Raw genomic sequence first — 22,168 nt, forward strand, 5'->3', positions numbered from 1 at the left:
CCTCATGGTGCAAAACGTGCATAAACCCCCTGAGGGTTCCTCAACTTGTCCACTGTTGCCTGAGTTTGTTTTTTGTTTTTGTTTTTGTTTTTTTTGCTTTTTGAGTCACACCCAGCGATGCTCAGGGGTAACTCCTGGCTTTGCACTCAGGAATTACTCCTGGCAGTGCTTGGGGGACCATATGGGATGCTGGGGATTGACCCGGGTCGGCCTCGTGCAGGGCAAATGCCCTACCCGCTGTGCTATCGCTCCAGCCCCTGTTGCCTGAGTTTTTAACATGACCGGAGGTATATAAAATAGGTATGTGAATCATGAATTTATCTTAAAACAGATTTCTGTGCCCTCCCTAATCAAAATACCCCATATGGGGTCATGACCCACAGTTTAAGAATCATTAAGAAGCTAGGTGCTGGGGCTGGAGAGGTAGTACAGAGAACAGGATGTTTGCCTTGTACACAGCCGACCCAGAGTCAATCCCCAGTATACAATGTGTTCCCCCAAGGCCACCAGGAGATCTCAGAGCAAAGCCAGGAGTTAGCCCTGAGCACTGCCAGGGATGGTCCCACCAAAAAGAAGCTAAGTGCTAGATGTTTCAAACATAATTGATTTTTTGTTTTGTTTTGTTTTGTTTCGGTAGTTCTTGGGTCACATCTGAGTGTTCAGGGACTACTCCTGGCTTTGTGCTTGAGTGAGGGTAGTCACTTCCATGGATGCTTGAAGGGCCATCCAGTCCTGGATCAAACCAAGGTCAGCTACATTTGAGCAAGGGTCTTAACCCCTATACTATGTCTCCAATCTTCAAACAGAATCTTTTTTAGAGTTCCAACAATGGGGGGACTGGGATGATAGTACAATGGGCAGGGTATTTGGCTGAGCACCGGATGTGGCCAAAACAAACAAAAAGAGTGTCTTAAAATTGTCTTGAAACAATAAAGTCAGGCTCAGTGGTAGAACCATTTTTCCCTTATGTAAGAAAGGCCTTACATCTTGACACTGCCTTCCCCACAAAAAAATCACAATACAATGAATTCTTAATTTTATTTACTTTACCTTTGGGCCATACCCAGCTGTGTTCAGGGCTTACTCCCGGCCCTGGTTCAGGAACCACCCCAGGTAGGGGTTGGGGAACCGTATGTGGTATTGGGGATTGAACCAGGGTCTGTCCCATGCAAGGCAAGTGCCTAAACCCTCCAAACTCTAAATTTTGTATTCACTGACTTGTTTATGAGTAAAGTGAAATCCATGGATGTTGAGAATGTTCAGGGCCTGAAGGTAAGTTGCTTGCCTTGTATGCCGCTGACCTGGATTTTACCCCTGGCATCATATCATATGGCCCCAGCTCCATCAGGAGTGATCCCAGAGCCAGGAATAAGCCCTGAGCACTCATGGGTGTGACTCGAGCCCCTCCCACCCCACCCAAACACACCACACACACACACACACACACACACACACACACACACACACACCACCATTACCACCACCACAACAACACACCAAAAACAAACAACCTAAACAGAATCTTTATGAAGAACACACCAAAAACAAACAACCTAAACAGAATCTTTATGAAGTTTATGACTGCTTAAGAGGTAGGATTTGTCTAACTAGGTGGGAAGGATCTGGCCCCCCTGGGATATATGGCAATGTCTGGGGACCCTATTGATTGTTAGACTGGGGAGGGGAGGGACTGGAGCAATAATATAGGGAGTAGGGGTGCTTGCTTTGCTTTGGGCTATAAGCCCTGACTGAGCACCTCTGGGTGTGACCTAAAATACACCCCCCCACACACACACTCACACACGGCGGGCAGGGGCATATATTTGCTAATGGCACCTATCAGACATGCTACTATGTAGAAAAAATAGCCACCACAAGAAACTACTTAAGAGCTGGAGATATAGCACTCGCCTTGCATGTGGCTTACCGGGTTGAATCCCTGAGACCTCATATGGTCTGCTGAGACCCGCCAGGAGTTATCCCTGAATACAAAATCAGAAATAAGTGCCCCCAACTCCTCCCCTCCTGCCCCAAGAAATCATCCAGCCAAACTGTCCAGAGCACTGAAGCTGAGAAACCCACCAACAGGCTACAGGAGCTCTGCCCCCGTAGCACGGAAGGGGAAGGGCGTGAGAGTCAGTTACACAAAATGGGAAGAGGCCTTGGGTGGGAGCCCACAGCTGCTATGTAGGGCTCAGGAGAATGGAGGACGGGAGAGCTAGTGAGAGTTCTTTCTTCCAAGCTTGGCCAAGGCCCTGCTCAGTTTCTCTCAGCCCTGCCAAGTCAGTTCTGGGACTTCACACTAAGATTGTCCTGGAGTGACCCTGACTCCCTGGTCAGAGCTGGGACAGGAACATTTCCCTGGGTCTTTTTTGCAAGACTTCCCAGCCAAAGGCCCTGGTTACAGGGCACAGAGATAGTAGAGAAGTGACGCCACCTGCCTTGCAGGTGGCTGACTTGGATTTGATTCCCCTGGCACCCTATAAGGTCACCTGCCAGGAGTGACCCCTGAGCACTGCAGAGTGTGGCCCACCTCCAGCCACCACTGGAGTATATGGAGTTTTAAGTCAAGAAAAATTTCAGCAGGCCCTGGACTGGGGAGCAGAGAGGAGGGGGCAAGAGTCTGGGCAGCAGGAGGGGGAGCCACTCCACTCTAGGTGTGGGTCTCAGCTTCCAGGACCTTCCAGAGTCCTCATTCCTGAGGCATCCACACCCCAGCCCAGCGCAACACCATTCTGGGTGTCCCCAATACTGGCCTCCCCACTAGACCAGGGAGGGCGGGTGTGAGCTGACTCTGCCTACAGGAAATACCTAAAGTTCCAAGCCCAGAACCTCCGAACAACTAACCAGCAGATGGGGGGAGGGGAAGGAGATGAGTAGGAGGGGAGGGGAGAGGATGAGTAAAGAAGGTGCAATCTGGTCCCCCATATTTGGGGTTCCAGCGCCCTGTCCTCACCTCGGGAGGGGGTGGGGAAGGGGATGGAGCAGAGCCAGCCTAGAAGTGGATGTGGTAACAGCTGATTCGTCCCCTGAGGTCACACTTTCCAGTAATCAGCTGGAGTGGAAGGCAGGAAGTTTCCTTAAAGGCACAATGTTCGGGACGCAGACTCCGCGTTCTGGAGCGCCTAGGAAGCAGAGCAATCACCGGGTGGTTTTTAACGTACCCCTTTCTCTCCGGTGTCATCCGCCTAGCTCGGCGACTCTCTACCCTCAGTTGGGAACTTGTGGGAAAGACCTGGATCTCGGGCCTTTCGTTCCTCTTTTAAGGGATGTTTGAGACACCAGTGCTACGGTGGAGGGGAGTGGGGGTGGTCCAGCCTTGCCCCTTTAAGTGAGCGGTTCAGCCGCTTTTGCCAAGTCATTGAGTTCCTTTCTGCTTGTGCCCATCCCCCGCCCCTCTCGGGCTCAGATTGGTCCCTGGGGGAAGGCGCAGCCTCTTCATTGGTCCCCATCTCCCAACGTGCTTCCCTAAGTAAGGCCTGGCTGGACGGCTCCGGAAGGGCGGGACAAAAGGGGGGGGGGGTCCCTGGCAGAGCGTGGGCTTAGTGACCAGTGGCATTTTGGCTCGACCCATTACCTAGTAAAGTTTCTGACCACACATCTTTCGTCTGTCTTCAGGTGGGAGCTGTGCTTCGAATCTTCCGTTAGGAAGTGGCTGCTTGAGACGCCCCGTCCCTCGACTGGGATGAAACTGAGCCGAGGAGGGTCTGAGATGGGTCGAGACGCCTCTAGTTAGGAAGGGCCCCTGAGGAGGGGTGGCTGCTTCTCGCCAGTGAAAGCTGGCACGAGGCGAGATGGACAGTCCCTCGGCCGCTCCCTTATACCCTCGGCTGCACAGCCTAGCCCTGCTTTCCAGTTCTGTCCCCTTCCGGTGCTTCACTTGTTCCACCTTTCCTTAGAGAACTAGCGCAGAGGTCATCGAATCCGTTTGGGGGTTGCTCGAAGCAGCAGTCACAGCCCCCAAAGAGAGGGGCCGTGCCCCTTTAAGGACTCGGTCGGCTGAATACCGAGACGAGTTTAAAAATGCCAACTCACAGAGCGCGCGGGATTCTGGGAGCGGGCGTGGGCCGGGAACTACATTGGCCGGGATGCACTGCGGCCGCCCGCCTTGACTTCCTTCTGCTCTTGAGGACCGGGCTTTGACGTAGCACTCTCGGAACCCAGCCGCCCATGCGGAGGGCTGGGCCACACCTTTCCACGCATTGGCCGGCCGCTGGGCTGTTGGGCGTGGCCTAGCGCGGTTCCCCTCGCTTAAGGGGTGGCCTCGTTGCCAATCAGAGCTAAGACGGCCGGAGAGGCGGGACCGGAGTGAAGTGCCGGCGGCCCCCCGGTGGGTGTGGCCACGCTGCCCGGCGGTGGGCGGTGATTGGCTCTGGGCGGTGCAATCGCAACTTGTGCGTCACGACGCCGCCAGCTGATCGGAGACAGGAGCCGGTGTGTGCTGGGCGCTGGGGAGAGACAGCGCCGCCGGCCGTGGGGGACGGACGCACTGGCTAGCTCCCCTACACTCTGCACCCCTCCACCCCACCCAGCACCAGGTGGGTGTGAGCTGGGGGTCCCGGCCGCACAGGAGGGAACCGTGCTAACGGGGTGTGAGGGGGAAAGTAGGGGCTTGGCGGCCACACCCTGCCCTTCCGGGGGAGGGGAGAGAGGGCGGCGGGGGCAGGGGCGCTCCTGGCAAGAGGGGCCGGGACTGGTTGGAGTGGTATGTCAGGAGATTTAAAGGAAAGAGTTCGGGGCAGGAGACGTGGCGGACGGTCTTGCGGATAGCTGGGAGGAAGATGAGGGGCCGAAGGACTGGGGGCGCCCAACCTCGGCGCCCTCTGGTCCAAGGATCCGGGAGTTGGCCTCCCAGCTTGGGGAGAATCTGGACTAATTTGGTATCGGGGAGTTGCTTTGCCTTTCCCGGCACTCACTGGTTCGGAGCCAGTTGAACGCTCTGGCAGGGAAGGGGTCTCTGGGCGGGCCAGCCCCTCCTGTCTTTGCCTCCTGGAGATGTTATGTAAGTGGGGAGGGGGAAAGAGTAGGGGGCGGCGAGGCAGGGCCTTATGCAACTCGAAGGTTAGGATTTCACCGCGGTGGGTGGGGGGGAGCGGGCAGGAGGAGGGCCTGGAAACTCTATAACACCCTCCCACCCGCCCAGCCTAACTGACCGTCTTGGGCTGAGAGAAGGTCACCTCTGCACCTCCCCCCAGACTGTTCGGTTGTGGGGCCCCTAGCCCTGACTTGGCCCTGACCGCCTGAGAAGCGGGCTGGCCGGGTGGGGCGCCCGGGTTAGTCATCACTGGGCTCCCTCGATCCCCACCTCTGGCCAACTCTTGGCCCCTCCCCGTGGCCTCCGGCTAGGGTATCGCCCCCACCTCCCTCCGGCCTTAGTTTCCAGCTCCAACTCCTTTGGCCTGTCATCCTGTCTGTCAGGCTGGGATAGGAGCTGTCAGAGTGCCAGAGGGTTGATGGAGCAGCTGGTCAGAGGGTCAGTGCCCTGGGCCACCCCGCCCCGCAGCCAAGGGCACCTGCTTGGCACGGACTCTCAGCCTCCGGGTTCTAGGGGCTGAACAGAGCAGGCTCAGGCTGAGGAAGCTGGTCTGGTCACCTAAGGAACAGAGGGGACCGCAGAGTTCAGGCCTCCCAAGAGGATTTGGTCACTGGAAAACCTCCCACCCACACCCTGATCTTTCCAGCGCTCAGAGTACAGAAATTTCAAGGACCATCTTGGCCCCAGTCTGGGCCATGCCCTTGGGCAGAGTCGGCACAGACCGTCCTTCAGTCCTTCCGGGGCTCTGGGTCCTCAAGCCTGCCACGCCCCCAGCCCCCTCCTTGGGCCATGCTGCAGGGCCCGGCTTTTCCTGCTGATTCATGCGTTGGAACTGTGGGGGCGGGGCTTGGAACTTGGAACAAAGTTCAGACATGGAGGGGCCGGCAGACAGCCTGGAATTCATACCAGATGTACCCGGAATGCGCAACCGGAATGCCTGGCATTTGAGAGTCCTGGGGAAGCTGCCCAGCCACCCTGCCCATACCTCCCGCCACTCCTGCATTTGGTAGCCTTGTTTTGTCCTCACTGCCCCAGGACCCTCTGCTGAAGGTCTTCGGAACTTGACACCTCCTCCCTTCCTCTCACTTCCCCTGATGTAGGCCCCCAGATTCTTCTTGCAGCTGGACTGATCACTGAACTCAGAGTTTGGGACCTCACGTACAACTTTCTGCCCCTCTCTGGAGAAGCCGCAGGCAGGGTGTGGCCTGGCTACTACCCTCCCCGTGCTGAGAAGGGGGGAGGGCCCCCTTGTGTAGCTGCAGTGAAGTGGGTGAACACAGGCCTGGGTTTCTGGAGTCTTCAGTTCTAGAAGGAGCAAAGGGAATACATCTAGAGAAGCAAGTGCTCGCTGACCAGCAGCTCCTGCCCACCCAGGGAAGGGCCAGGCGTCCTTCGTTAGAAAATGAAGCCTCTGCGGGAGCTAGGCTTTGATGGCCTCTGGGACAGGGTCCTTGTGCTCTGCTCTGCTCAGATCTTTCCCTTTTTGTCTCCCTTTTCTCTTTCAGGAGCCTGTACCTCCCATGTCCTCACCTGGCTGAGCCGCAGTAGTTCTTCAGTGGCAAGCTTTATGTCCTGACCCAGCTAAAGCTGCCAGTTGAAGAACTGTTGCCCTCTGCCCCTGGCTTCGAGGAGGAGGAAGAGGAGGAGGAAGATACGGAGCTGCCTTTCCCTCATCTGGAAGGTGATAGAGCTGGGGGCGGGAAAGTCTGAACAGTGTGGGTGACGATGCCTATTGAGAAAGGGGAGCCTGGTTAGTTTATTTGGGCAGAGGGGGAAAGGTTATACCTGGTGGTGTTTTGGGGACCAGATGGTACTAGGAATCAAACCTGGGGGTCTCACATGCAAAGCCCTTTGGGCCATCTCCCGACCCCAAACCATGTTCAATTAGAAAGCCTCTACTTGGGGCTGGAGAGATAGCACAGCGGGTAGGGCGTTTGCCTTGCACACGGCCGACCCGGGTTCAAATCCCAGCATCCCATATGGTCCCCTGAGCACGGCCAGGGGTAATTCCTGAGTGCAGAGCCAGGAGTAACCCCTGTGCATCGCCAGGTGTGACCCAAAAAGAAAAAAAAAAAAAAAAAAAAAAAAGAAAGCCTCTACTCATATTTTCCATGAAGGACAACAGTTTTAGATTAGAGACCCTGGCTGAATTGGGGAGTCGATGATTCTAACAACCCAAAGTTTATTTGTCTTGGTATAACAGTAGGCAAAGAGGGAGCATGGCAGATTCTGTCTACTCACTTTAGGCAGGGTTATTTTGTTTCGTTTTTGGTTTTTTGTCACACCTGGCAATGCTCAGGGGTTACTCCTGGCTCTGCAGTCAGGAATTACTCCTTGCGGTGCTCAGGGGACTATATGGGATGCTGGGGATTGAACCCAGGTCAGGCGAGGCAAGTGTCCTACACACTATACTATCTCTCCAGCTCCCTGTAGATTCTTTTCTGACCCTCCTTCCTGATTCCCCATTCTTTCCTTGGCCTTTCTAGGTGAGGTCCTCATCAGGGAACTCAAATCTGAGTAGTCCTCTCCCTGTTCTAGCACTCCTATATTTCCTTTGACTGGCCCAGCCTCTAGATGCACAGACTGTGAGGGCCCTTTAGATCTCCTGCCTCAGCTTCTCTGCCTGTGAAAGGTGGAATCATCCAATGGAGTACACAAGAGGGAGTCAAAGTCCACTGGTGCAGACTCAGTCCGGGCTGTCCTGCTGTGGGTGGGCACGTGACAGCTTTCTCATAGGCTGTTGCCCTCACCCGACACCCCTGGAGCTGGGGGGCAGTGGCAAGGTTGGGCAAGAGAAGTCAGGGTTAGATCAAAGCAAGGGGCTAGTAGTTGCATCATCTGCACTGTTCTCCCACCATGGGAAGGGGGGGCCTCAGGCTCCCTCCACTACCCAGAGCAGAACTGCAGCCCCTAGTCCCTGTTTCTTCCCTTGCTTCACCTTCCATTCTAGTCTGTGAGGCCAGAAATGATCCCTTCCAACAACCTAATAGTTAGACTCGGTGAAGTCACACCCTCTTCAAGGTATCGAGCAGCATAAACCTAGTCCCCCCAGCCTCTGATCCAGCCTCATGGTTGGGCTTGGGTGGTTCTGCCTTGACCTAGTCTCCCCGCCGGAAGTAGAAAAAGTTCAGGGGTGACAGGAAGCTGTTTGTTCTGTTTGGGGAGAAGAGGTGTGCAGAGAGCTAGGACTCATACTTCAGGTTGGAGAAACAGAGAATGCAGGGTGGGGGTGGGAGGTAGGCCTTTGAACCCTGCCTTTCTGCACCCTACGTTGGCTGTGTGTGGGACTGCGGGTGAGGGGTGGGTAGACCGAGTCTGCTCATAGGCCGCAACAAAGATCACTCTGTCCTTGGACATTGCTTCCGTCCTTTCTCCCCCTCCTTGCTTTACTGGACACAGTGTCTTCCTCCAGCCCTGGGTATGTGACTTTGTCATGGATGAGGAAGAGCGGCCTGGGGAAACAGAAGCAGGCAGAAGACCAATAAAGGACCAGGCATCCTGCAGAGGGACCCATAAATAAAGGCCAGAAGCTCGCCAGCAGGGGAGGACCACCAGCCTCCACCACCCCGGACAAGCCTCCAGCCATGTATTTCATTCACCGCCACCCTTTCTGGCTCCCTTGGAGCTCTGGGACCCTACTAAAGTGCCCTGTGACTCCATCCTCCTCCTACTTTTTCCCCACCCTGTCATTTTTATATATGCAGCTTCATGGAGCAGGAGCCAGCTGTGAAAGGACAAACACAAAAATTTCCTAAAAGAAAATCAAATGATTAAGACTATGAAAAATGTTTGTTTCATTAGTAATTAAAGGAAGGCAAATAGGAGTGAAGGCATTTCCTCATAACAAACAATAACAAAAAACAAGACCCAGTTATTGGCAAATAATTACTAACAAGTCCATTCACTGCCTATGGGGGGGTCTGAATATGCCCTTCTTGAGTGTTAATTTGGTAATATGTGTGAAATACCTTAAGTTTTACATGACCTTTGACCTAGGAAGTCTACATTTTGGAATATATCTGAAGAAAATAATTAAAGATTTAGTTATATCATCCCAACATTGCAATAGAGACAAATGGAGAGCAACTGTTTAATTAGGAATTCATCTCTTTTCTGCTATAATGGAAATTTGCAATAGGGGATTGCTTAAGTAAATTATTATATATCCAGCCAGATGGTGGAATACTGCACAGCCATTAAAAGTCCTTCAGAAGAACATTTGACTGGAAAGAAAAGTGTTCCTTGAATATTAAAAAGGTTATAAAATAGCATGTATTCTGCAATTGCTTTTTAAAAATATGGGTGTATACGTGTCTACATCAAGCATAAAGAAGTCTGAGGGCATATTCCAAAATGTTAACAGTAGTCATTATCTTTGAAGGGTGGAAAAAGTGTCATTTTTCCTTACTATCCAAATGTTCCATACTATGTATAACTTTCATGTAATAAAAAAACATAAATATTCGTGTCACTGAAAGATTTTTGGAGAGGCGAGTGGAAGGATGAGGGATGCCCTCAGACCTCAGATTATGGGGTTTGGATGGAGGAAGGGGGAAGTGAGGATGTTTGGGGGAGCCTGTAATGATTTATGAAGTTCTTTCCCTATGAGTAGCTGGGACCTACCCTCTCTGCATACAGGAAATGGCTCTGAATCGCTGCTGGCCCTTGGCCAGTTAAGGAGGTGTGGAGCGCAGTAAGGAAAATGTGAAAATCCATCTCAGCACACTTCCAAGAGATGGGGGTGGGGATGGGGTACATTTTCTCTTCCAAGCTGAAAGGTTCTAGAGTCCTAAAAGTTCTGCTGCTGGAAGTAAGACGAGCACCTTTATTTATTTTGGGGGAGATGCGCCCCACCTGTCGGTGCTCAGGGCTTATTCCTTACTGTGCTCAGGAATCGCGTTGGCGGTGCTTGGGAAGAACAAATGGGGTGCTGGGGATCAAATCCTTGTTGGTCTTGTGCAAGGCCAGCAACTTACCCATGGCACTATCACTTGGCCTGAGTAAGGGTCCTGTATTCCTCCCCCATGTAGAGATGACCCCGAGTGACCTCTCCTCGCTGCCTCTAACCGGGAGGAGATTCTAAATCCACTAGACCCACGCCCGAGGGGAGGGTGCTTTTCCCAGGGAGCGTCCCGGGGTTCCCTTCGCCTCCACTTCGTAGTGACCAGATTCCTCCGAAGCCACCGACCTCTCGCCCAGAATAGGTTGGGGTTCCCAGAGTCGCTGCTCCGAAACCGGGGTGAGAGGGGGATGCTGGCTCCCGGGCAGAGACGCCTCCTCCCCGGCTGCCAGAGCCCCGCGGGGAGCGTGCGGGCAGTGCCGAGGCGAGGCTGAAGCAAGAGGGCGTGGGTTTGCGCTGGCCTCTTCGGGTCAGTGTGCGCTGGGTGGGTGGACCGCGGGGCGGTGAGAGGTCAGCCCAGGAACGGTGAGAGTTGGTGGGGCGGGGCGTCCGGGCGCGCCGAGTGCGAGGCGTAGCCCCTTTCCGCAATCCAGAGGGGCGCAGAGCGCGTGCCGCCGGCGGAGACCCCGGTCGGCCTCCCGGAAGCGCCCCCCAGGGCCGGGCAGTCTGCCCAGGTGTCCCAGACCCCCAGCTGTCCACGCCGTGCTAGGGCGGGGCGCGATCGGTTGCCGTGGCTCCAGGGGCGGTGGCCCCGCGGCTGCTCCAATCGCCGCCAGGCGCAGGGACCGGGGCGTGGACCAGTCCTGGAAAAGTTCGGCGGGTTCCGAGGGCGGGGCGGAGGGGGGGAGCCCAGGGACCCGGCCCCGCGGGACCGCGGGCGCACAGTCTCCGCAGGGGGCGTCGGAGCACGGAGGACTCATCCAGACCTAGCCCGGCCGCCGCCCACCATGGAGCCCCTGGGGCTTCTCGCCACCGGCGCCTCCTTCGCCGCCTTCCGAGGGCTGCACTGGGGGCTTCAGCTGCTGCCCACGCCAAAACCTGCTGCTCGGGACCGTTGGAAGTGGCGCAACATCTGTGTCTCGCTGGTGCACAGCCTGCTCACCGGGACCGGGGCGCTGCTCGGGTGCGAGACTTAGAGGTCGGGAGGCTCGGGGTGAGGGCGCCGAGGTAGGAGCGGGGCGTGCACCGATGGTATCCGGGGATGGACATGAGGATGGGGCGCACGCGCACCGGGAGGTTGGGAGCTGGGGCTGCAGGACCCTGACGCTGACCCCCATTTCCTCCAGGCTGTCACTCTACCCTCGGATGGTTGCCGACCCAATTCGTGGCCACCCGCCTGGGGCACTGGTGCTGGTGGCTGTGTCTGTAGGTGAGTCTGCAGGGAAAAGTCTGGACTCGTTTGTGGGGAGGGAACCACCTATCCAGGCAATTTCAGTCCCAGTCACCCTCCTCGGCCCTTGTTAAAGGTTGGGGGAGGGCTGCGCAAGCGATAGGATAGTGGATAGGGCGCTTGCATTGCACTCAGCTGACCCAGGTTTGATCCTCGGCATCCCATATGCTCCCCGGGCACTGCCAGGAGTAATTCCTGAGCGCAGAGACTGGAGTAAACCCTGAGCACCTCCAGGTCACTGTCACTGTCATCCCGTTGCTCAGTGATTTGTTCGAGCGGGCACCAGTAACGTCTCTCATTGTGAAACTTATTTGTTACTGTTTTTGGCATATCCAATACGCCACGGGTAGCTTGCCAGGCTCTGCCGTGCGGGTGCGATACTCTCGGTAGCTTGCCAGTCTCTCTGAGAGGGGCGGAGGAATTGAACACAGGTCGGCCTCATGAAAGGCCAACGCCCTACTGGTATGCTATGGCTCCAGCCCTCAAAGTGTGGGCCAAAACCAAAAACACAACACAGACTTGGGGATCTTGGAGCTGGAGCGTTAGTACAACGGGTTGGGCGCTTGCTTTGCATGAGGCTAACCCGGTTCAATCCTCTGCATCCCATATACTCCCCTGAGCACTGTCTTAGGAGTGATGCCTGAATGCAGAGCCAGGAATAACCCCTGAGCATTGCCAAGTATGGCCCCAAACTAAACAAAGATTGGGGCAGCCTTTTTCGACCAAACTAAATAAGCTAGTTAAATTAAATAAATGGGCTAGAGTGATAGCACAGTGGTTGGGCATTCGCCTTTCACGCGGCCGACCCGAGTTCGATTCCTCCACCCCTCTCTGAGAGCCCGGCAAGCTACTGAGAGTATCTCGCCCACACAGCAGAGCCTGGCAAGCTACCCGTGGCGTATTGGATATGCCAAAAACAGTAACAACAAGTCTCACAATGAGAGACATTACTGGTGCCCGCTTGAGTATATCAATGAGCAACGGGATGACAGTGACAGTGACAGTGAATTAAATAAGCCTAACACCACTGTCGTCCCCTTGCCACCCCCAGGTTATTTCCTGGCTGATGGAGCTGACATTCTGCGGAACCAGACTTTGCGCCAGGCCTGGGATCTTCTCTGTCACCATCTGGTGGTGAGGTTCTGGGAGAGGGGACACTGGGAGGAAGGCATGTCTAGTGTGGGGCTCCCAATCTCTCCTCGGCTGCCTGCCCTAGGGGGTTCCAGAACAGCTCCCAACCCTGGGCTAAATTGGAGCCATAGGGTTGGCTGCTGGTGAGCACGGGAAGCGTGAGCACAAGCCCGCAGGGTCCGGACCCCAGCTTGCCTCTGACTAATGGCTGGAGCTTTTCTGAGAAGGGGGAAGAGGCTGGACTATAATGAAGGACCGGAAGTGAGGGATGGGACTGTGCAGATGGGGGACTCAAGAGGAGGCTCGGGTCCACCTACCTCAGCACCACAGCAGCACCCAGCCTCAGGACTGGTTGTTTTAAGGCCTTTCCGGTTCCCAGCATAATGGCAAGCATAAAGGTTGGGTGTTGGGGGGCTGTGTGTATCACGTAGTGCTTTGGGTAGCCACACTTGGGCACTGCGATACTGGGACATTATGGTCACAGAAGGCCCTTGACCCCTGACATCTGACCCTGGCCCTCCAGGTAGTCAGCTGCCTCAGCACCGCCATTCTGTCTGGTCACTACGTGGGCTTCTCTGTGGTGTCTCTGCTCCTGGAGCTGAACTCGGCCTGCCTGCACCTGCGGAAATTGCTGCTGCTTTCTCGACAGGTCCCGTCCCTGGCTTTCAGCATGGCCAGCTGGGCCACTCTGGCCACCCTAGTCTTTTTCCGCCTAGTCCCCCTGGGGTGGATGAGTCTGTGGCTGGCCCGGCAGCACCGAGAGGTACCTCCTGCCCTGGTTGTCCTTGGTGGCGTGGGACTGTCCACTGTAGGTATCATGAGTATCGTACTGGGTGTCCGGATTCTGGTCAGTGATGTCCTGAAGTCTCGTCCTCACCTGCCAGTATCTGGACACAAGAAAATTCCGGGCATGGGGGCCTGTTGTGACGGTGAGCGTGTCGCCAGGGAAGTGTCCGCTTTCAGCATGAGAGACTAGCCAGAGCCTCAGGCATCTCCTGCTGCTGTCCTGGGGAGGTAAGAACCAGACAAGAAGATGGGGGTCTTCAGTGCACAGCCCCCCATGGAGTTAAGAGCTGATTGGATCTCCAGTATCTCAGTTCCTCTTCCAGCCAATTCCTCCCTCATGCCCCTCTTCTGAGAGGATATGCTGAGACTCTTGGGGAGCAGGGGAGCTTGGGCGCTTGGTGACACAATCCTGTCACCACACCACTGCCCTTTCCTGCAAGCCAACTTGAGGTACAGCCAGTGCCACCAACAAGGGTTGCGGGAAGTATGAAGCTGGATGAAACTGTCAGTGGAAACAAACGATTTCATTTGGAGTCCGGGGGGAGGGTTTGGGTTATTTATGCTCAATGGTGTTCAGGGTTTACTTCTGGCTTTAAGCTTAGGGATCACCCCTGGCAGGGCTCAGGGGACCATATGGGGTGCTAGGGATTGAACTGGAATCAGCTGTTGATCAAAGCCTTACCCACTCTACTGTCTCTCCAGCCCAACCCTCTTAGAGCACGAACAGAGGAAAACAGGTGAGCTGAGGAGCAGTGAGGGTCTGAGGGAGGAGCAACCTCTGATATTCTGGCCTCTGGCAGCGGCCCCACAGTGCTCCCTGTAGAGAGGAGTAATGGGCATGATAGTTGCCAAGGGCGAGAAGAACCTGGACCCCGGTAATTGCTGCTGCTCTTTCTGGTTCTCAAAGCCCCACCATTATTTTTGTATGTAGCTCCACTCCTATGGCCAGAGTCAGCCTTTTTAGTATCTCCTGACCTTTTCGAAGGAAAATGCAGTTTCAGTTTTTGGAGGGTTGTTGGTGAGGCCACACCCGTGGTGCTTAGGGACTAATCCCAGCTTTGTGCTCAAGAGTCATTCTTGGCAGTGCTCGGGGAAACCATATGTGGTGCCAGGGACTAAACTGGGGTCAGCCTTCTGTGAGGCAAGTGCTTTAACTTCTTCTTTTTTTGTTTTTGCTTTTTTTTTTCGGTCACACCCAGCGATGCACAGGGGTTACTCCTGGCTCATGCACTCAGGAATTACTCCTGGCGGTGCTGGGGGACCATATGGGATGCTGGGAATCGAACCCAGGTCAGCCGCATGCAAGGCAAACACCCTACCTGCTGTGCTATCGCTCCAGCCCCAAGTGCCTTAACTTCTATATGATCTCTAAAAGGCAGCCCTGAAAATGCAGACTTTGGGGCCACATGCAACTGTGCTGGGCTATTTTCTGCCTCTGTGATCAGGGGAATGTATTTGGTGCCAGGGATTCAACCAGTGTCCACCTCATGTGAGGCTGGTGCCTTGCCCCCCGTATTATCTCTCCAGCCTGGAAAATGCAGAATCTTTAAGGAGTGAGCTTGGAGCTGAGACAGTCTTCTTAGGACAATACTGAAATCCAGAGCTTTCGCAAGGCTTCGAACACCAGGTTCTAGGTGACAGGGCGGGGTCACCTAGACCCAGGCTCGAAGGAGGGTGAAGACAGACATAGATGCAGATTAGGTTTCCAGGCTGCAGCGGGAGTAAAGATTATTTGACTTTCCAGAGACTTGTTCAGTTGTTTGCAAACTCCACCCCCCCTCCGCAGCCCCCCTCGTTGCTACTTCAGCGGCTCCTTTCTTCTCTTGCTCAAGGCCTCTCCTTTCTCCAGGCGAAACTCCCAGGATATAGGAAGAATAGAGCAAATTAAGGTTGCTATTCTACTACACAGTGGACCAAAAGATATAACTCTGAGTCCTCCTCTGAGAAAATACATGAGGAAAAGCAAGAGACAGGAGGATGGGGGCCCCCAGACCACTCTTGGTGATTCTTGGCCCACCAGTCCCAATGTGAGGTACAAGGATATCGTTGCTGGTGGAGACTCCCCCGGGTGGCTTATGTGAAGTTGCAGAAGGAGAGGTGACAACCTCGAGAAGGAAATCTACCACTTTCTCTTTGCCCACCTCAGTCACTCTTGGGAAGCCACCTGGGAGATTTAGGACTGGGGAAAAACACTGTGGTGAGCCCCTGCATGGTACAGATGTCATGTCTCACCAGCCCCATGGGGCAGCTGTCAAGCTGCACCTTGATTCTACTTGTCCTGCTCGGCATGGATATGGGAGATGGTCCCTGCCACCCAATTCCTTCTCTTTTTTTCCTTTTTTTTGTTTTTGGGCCATACCCAGGAAGTGCTCAGCTCTGACTCCTGGCTCTGTGTTCAGGAATCACTCCTGGTGGGGACTTGGGGGACCACAGGGGGCGCTGAGGATCGAACTCAGTTTGGCTGTGTGCAAGACAAGCTCCTTATCCATTGCACTATCTCTCTGGCCCCCATCTTGGCTTTATTACATAACAAGAACTTATTGCTGGGGACCTCCCTAACTATCTGCCTGCTTTGGTATGGTGCTATTCATGCCCTGTGCAGTGCTGGCAATTTCCAGCTTACCCTGGCAGTGCTGGGGGCGGGGGTAGGGTGACAGCTCTGGGACTAGATCCAGTGGTGCCAGGGATCAAACTGAGGTCAGCTGCACCTTAAACCCCATACTTATCTCCCTGGCTCTGAGATTTAAAAATATATATACATTTTTTTTACATACTTCCTCCCAAAAATCTGTAATAGTGAACCAGAGAGAGCTCAATAGACTGAGTACATGTTTTGCATGTGGCACCCCCAGTTAGATTCCTGGCACTGCATAAGCCCCACCCCCAACACTGCAGAACAGCCACCTCAAGCATCCACGGGCATAACTCAGAAAACAAAACCAACTGAAACAGAAAGAACAAACAACATGATACAGGAATAGGTTGGAGAACATATAGAGACAAGTATTTGTTGCATAGAAGAAAGAGTGGTAAAGAGATGGAGGGCAAGACACAGTATCCTTGGCAGAAAAAATAAGAGACTATCAGAGCTGCTAAGAGGAATCAAAATCATGCAATAGGTAACATGATGATAAACAATGAGGACAAGAAAAAAATGGAAATGAAGCTGGCTGGAAGAGACCTCGAGGTGGAAAGCACTGTCTAACAGAAATAATGAGTGACAAGGAGTGCTGAGACTCAGGAGAGAAGGCGGCTTGAGGCAGACAGTGAGAGGAGAGAAATGGAAAGGAGGTTTAGGTTTGTCAAGGGAACTGAGAGGGAAACAAGGAGAAGGTGGAGGAAGCTGTCACTGTCACTGTCATCCCATTGTTCATCGATTTGCTCGAGTGGGCACCAGTAACGTCTCCATTGTGAGACTTGTTGATGGAAAGATTCATGGACATAAAAAGAAAGCTGGAAGCATGTTGAGTTGGAGATATGCAGAAAAGCAAGGGACGAGTAGGTGTAGAGCAAAACACAAAGACAGGTGGACAGCAGCTGGTCAGCAGAGACTGATGGCAGAGGTGAGGAAAAGGCAGAATAAGGAATGTAAATGGAGATTAAGAATAGCCAATGGGACTGAGAGGGAAGGGGGGGTACCTGAGTATTAAATACCTAAAGTGGGGACCAACAAACAAACAAATAAACAGGGAAAGAACCCAGAGATAAAGGGAGATAAAAGGGGACATGCCGGGGCTGGAGTGATAGCACAGTGGGTAGGGCGTTTGCCTTGCACACGGCCAACCCGGGTTCGATTCCCAGCATCCCATATGGTCCCCTGAGCAGCACCAGGGGTAATTCCTGAATGCAGAGCCAGGAGTGACCCCTGTGCATCACCGGCTGTGACCCAAAAAGCAAAAAAAAAAGGGGGACATGCCTCTGTGGTAGAGCATGTGTTGATCCTGGTATCACCAGGTGTCATCCCTGGCCCAGCCACAACAAAGAAATGACTGAGACAGAAAAGTAAGTGATGGGGCCGGAGAGATAATACAGCAGGTAAAGCTCTTGCCTTGCACGCAGCCCATCAGGTTTTGTTGCAGCATCCAATATAGTCCTGTGAGTACCGCCTGGAATAATTCCTGAGTGCAGAGGCAAGAGTAACCCTAAGTATAATAGGATATGCGCCCTACTCAAAAAAAAAAAAGGAAAAAGAAATTTTAAGATTTACTTGGGGATAGACAATACCCATCAGTGCTCAGGGCTTAACTTACTCCTGGTTCTGGGCTCAGGTGTCACTCCTGGGAGAAGTCAGCAGTCCATATGTGGTGCCAGGGATCAAACCCAGATCATCTGTGTGCAAAACAAGTGCCCTACCTGCTGCACTATCTCTCTGGTCCTGCCATCATAAAATCTTTTCATTGTTGTTTTTTGGGGTTTTATTTATTTGGGGGAGGGGACACACCTGGCAGTGTTCAGAGCTTAGTCCTGGTTCTGAGTTCAGGGATCATTCCTGGTGGGGCTCAGGAGACCATATGGGGTACCTACGCACTGTACTCTCTCAAACAACTTTCTCTCCTGGTGTCCTGCTGACACTGCCCAAAGACAGGGCTGAATTTTGACGGTAATTGAGGAGTAAGTTTGTCCTGGATGACGTGGCCTAGACATAGATGATGGGAGTCAATAGGCCTGATTCCAAGTTCTAGAAAACAATCACAAAAAGCAGAGATAGGCAGTTATTCCTTTGATCCACTGGGGTGGATCCCCACAGAGTGCCGTGCTCCTTGAGACTGTCCCCAAGCCTCCTGAGCTAGTGCCTGATTCATGTTTCTCTTCTGGCAAACCAGACAGGCTTTCCTGAATGGGGGACATTGATATTTGATGGTCTCTGAACAGTTTCCTCATCATAAATTAGTAAACTGCTATGCAAATGATTGCATCAGTCTTTTGTGAATGTGTTGTTTTGCATTCGTTTTCTTGGTATCTTGGTTTATAACACAGTGTGTGGACTTGTGAAAGCTTTGCCTTGGAAAGGTGTTCTGTTGGCACAAAGGTTTTTAGATCACACCCAGCTGTGCTCAGGGATCACTCCTGGCAGTGCTCAGAGGGAACACAAATGGTGCTCGAGATTGAACCCAGGTTGGATGCATGGAAGGCAAGTGCCCTGCTTACAGTACTATCACTCTGGCCCCAGAACTAGGATTTTGACCTACAAAGCCCTAGAGTGTTCTAAGATCCCTTACTACTTTAAAAAAAGCAAGAAAACCTACTTTATTTAGGAGAGAGAACTTAAGAGAATGGATTCAGTCAAGGTGGAGTAATTCTCAGTAACCAGGGTTGAAATCAAAAAAGTCAGAAAAATCTGTCTTTTTGTTTTCATTTGGAGCTCTCATCCTGCAGTGCATGGGGGCAACTCCCATCTCAGTGCTCAGGGACTCCTTTTTTTTTTTTCATTTGTTTTTGGGCCACACCTGATGGTGCTCAGGGGTTATTCCTAGTTCTGAGCTCAGGGATCTCTCCTGATCAAGCTCAGGGACCATTTGGGTGCCGGGATTGAAACCCAGCTGGCTATATGCAAGGCAAGAGTCTATCACTGTATTATCACTCCAGCCCCCATCAGGAACTACTTTTGGCAGCGCTCAGGAGACTGCAATGCTGGGGACTGAACCCGAAGTGTCTGCATACAAAACTTGCAATCCAGCCCTTGGAGCCATCTCCCCAACTCCCCAAATAAATATTGAGTTAACAGAAAATTGAAGGGCTCGAGAGATAAAAGGGAATGTGGCTCAGTGGTAGAACAGATGTTTTGCATGTGGACTATCTGTACTATCTCTGCAGCCCAAATATTACTTGTTTCTTGTTGAGAGCAAGGAATCTATATCTATATCTATATCTATCTATATTTACATATATCTACATCTCTATGAATGAATGGAGTGTGTGAGTGCAGGAAAATCTTCACATATTGTTCTTCCCTAAAGAATCAGTAAAGATGAGGATGCAGTGCTGTAAACTGATCAACCTGTACCAAAGGGCAAGTACATCAGCAGCCTGATGGTGGCTTCAGGCTTCCTGATACTCTGAAATTGCTGCTTTGCCTCTGACAGGACCCCAAACACTCAGTACCAAGTTTCCCAAGAAATTAAACAGCCAAAAGTTAGATATAAGGGAGCCACACCCACAAATCACCTCTGTCTGAGCTCATTTATCGGCATTGCTTCAGAGACCCATAAATAAATCTCAAAAGAGATCAAAAGCCGCAGTTAATCTCAGATCTGCGCATGGCTGAACAGACCGGGGTAAATCGGAGGTGGGTGGGTCAGCCTAGTGCCTGCCCAAGCAGAGCCTCCAGCAGTCACTTGCTTCCACAATCCAGAATTGCTGCCATGCCCCTGGCCAGGCTTACCATCTTGGAAGGATCTCACTGAAATACAATCTGTTGAAAATTTGGGTATGCAGGTTTTGTGACTAAAGTTTTAAGGCTTTCTCAGGGTTGGGATAGGCTACCTCTCCCCACCTCCCTGTACTTTTGGAAGCCTCAGCAGTCACATCGACACCAAAAGCTGCTACCCAGTGAAAAAAGCTACTCCAGGTTACCTTCCTGATAAAAATACTGAACGCCCTGAACAAACATGATGACCTCTTAGCACCTGTATTGAAAACCATAATGCAAAAAAGGAGAGAGAGAAAGAAGAAAAGTGCCTGTCATAGAGGCAGGCTGGGCAGTGGGGGGTGGGGTGTTGGAGGATGGTGGGAGGGAAAGGGGGGACACTGGTGGCGGGAAATGTACACTGATGGAGGGATGTGTGTTGGATCATTATATGACTAAAACCCAATCATGAACAACTTTGTAATGGTCTGTATCACAGATATTCAATAAATTTTTTTTAAAAAAAGGAATCAGCAAAGAGCCTGAATGACTGTACAGCATGTAGGGCACTTACCTTGCATGCAGCCAACCCAGGTTCAATATTCAACATCCCGTATGGTTTCTTGAGCCCAGCAGGAGTGATTCCTGAGTAACCCCTGAGCACTGCTGGCTGTAGCCACCAAAGCAAAAAAAAAAAAAAAAGTGTGTGTTGTAGAGGGGCAGGGGCAGGGGAAGAACCAGCAAAGATTACTGGACACAAGTGTAATCAGTATGAGGTAGGTGGGAAATCTTGTGGTCTGGTCTCACGCATTAAGCACTCATGTGGAACAGATATTGTAGAAATCATATAAATACCAGGATACTCAGGACAGAGGCTAAGAGGTATGTAATCTCTGAAGTAAAACAAGTCTTTTGACTATAAGAAATATGGGTAAAGTGCACCCTTTCTTTGAAGGGCATGTGAGGGGAAGGACCTATAGGAATAGAAAACCCATGTGTGCAAAGAAGTGGTAAAGTCTAATTGGAGAGGTAGTGCAGGGCTTAAGGACCTGGCTTTGCATGAGACTCACCTGCTTTGAATCCTCAGCACCACACACGGTCCCCTTAGGAACCACCAGGGGTCACTCTTGAGCACAGAGCCAGGAATGGCCCCTGAGTACAGTCAGGTGCAGCCCCCAACAAACCCCCACCAAAAAATAAAGCATATGAGAAAACCTCCATATACTCACAAAGTTACTTGACATCTGAAAATTCATTATGGGAGAGAAACTGTCTCAAAGTAAGGAAGGTGGGGAGCTTCCTGGCACTGTGCAAACCTGTGAAATTACAAGCGAGAATGCGCCCTGGAGAGAAAGCGTGTGGGGTGTGTGTGTGTGTGTGTGTGTGTGTGTGTGTGTGTGTGTGTGTGTGTGTGTGTGTGTGTGTGTGTGTGTGTGTGTGTGAGCAGCATGTATAGTCTTCAGACTTCCTTCATCCCTGTGTAGATGCCCCAGAACACATGCCAGAGAGAGAGAGTCATGTGAAAGCAACGTGATCATGTCTTCAGCAGTGTCAGCACTCACAGAGAAGTCCTATGAATGTCGGTGCTATGGGAAAGTCTTCAGCTGTCACTTCCTTCAGAGATGTGAATACATATGAATATTCAGTCCTCTGACTGTAAGGAGTGTGGGAAAGCTTACAGTCATTCCTCCTTCCTTGAAAGGCATGTGGGGGGCTGAGGGGATAGCTCACTGGATTGGAACACACACTTCATGCAAGGAAGATCAGGATTTGATCCTCAACATCATATGTTCCCTCCAAACACTACCAGGTACAAACCCTGAGCACCGGGTCCAGTGGCCCACAAACAAACAAACAAACAAAACCCCCAATCATGTGTGAATTCACACTGGGAAGAAATGCAATGAATGCCTGCCATGCGGCAAAGCCAGCAGGTGCCCTTCGCAGGTAGGCACAGGTGGGGTCAGACGATGAGACAAGAACCTGTGGCTGCCAGCTATGTGGGAGAAATTCCAGACAGTCTCAATGTCTTCAGAGTCAGGTAAAACAGGAGCTGGAGCGACAGTACAGCAGGTTGGGCATTTGCCTTGGATGCCGCCAACCTAGTTTGATCCCCGGCATCCTATACGGTCCCCTGAGCACTACCAGGACTGATTCCTGAGTACAGAGCCAGGAGTAATGCCTGAGCATCACTGGGTGACCCAAAAAACAAAGCCCCATGAGTTAGCCTCTGCAGTGAGTCCCTATAAGTGGAAGGAGTGCAGGCAAACTTATAGTCTTCGTCCTTCCAGAGCTTGTGAGAGCACGTATTAGAACTAGCCCCTGTGAATGTCAATGCTGCGGAATCACTCTCCTCAAAGGAGCAAACACCTATGAGGACACATGCTGGAGAGATGTGGAAGGTGAGGAATGTTGGAAGGCCTTGTTCTCCCTCACCACTTGGTTGTAATATTGTCAACTTGGTTGGTTGTATTGTCAACACAATAGAGGAAAGCCCTGTGGATGGAAAGAATGGGGGGTACCTTTGGCTACAACATTTCACTTATTTTCTATGTGAAAACTCAGGGTCAGACAAAGATT

At 52.4% G+C, this 22,168-nt stretch overlaps 1 protein-coding gene and 1 long non-coding RNA gene across 2 annotated transcripts; both read left to right on the top strand.

The window, feature by feature from the left end:
- Nucleotides 1–4,403: 4,403 nt before the first annotated feature.
- Nucleotides 4,404–9,498, top strand: LOC129403441 (uncharacterized). Its single transcript, XR_008629260.1, has 3 exons — nt 4,404–4,538; nt 6,541–6,716; nt 8,435–9,498. It is a non-coding gene; the product is annotated as an uncharacterized LOC129403441 (long non-coding RNA).
- A 1,384-nt stretch (nt 9,499–10,882) lies between these two features.
- On the top strand, nt 10,883–13,438 carry TLCD2 (TLC domain containing 2). Its single transcript, XM_004605265.2, has 4 exons — nt 10,883–11,058; nt 11,222–11,304; nt 12,377–12,459; nt 12,980–13,438. Exons 1-4 carry the CDS (start codon nt 10,883–10,885, stop codon nt 13,430–13,432), a joined length of 795 nt encoding a protein of 264 aa, XP_004605322.2. The 3' UTR covers nt 13,433–13,438.
- Nucleotides 13,439–22,168: the final 8,730 nt, after the last annotated feature.

The sequence above is a fragment of the Sorex araneus genome, chromosome 3, assembly GCF_027595985.1.
Source record: "Sorex araneus isolate mSorAra2 chromosome 3, mSorAra2.pri, whole genome shotgun sequence".
Taxonomy (NCBI): domain Eukaryota; kingdom Metazoa; phylum Chordata; class Mammalia; order Eulipotyphla; family Soricidae; genus Sorex; species Sorex araneus.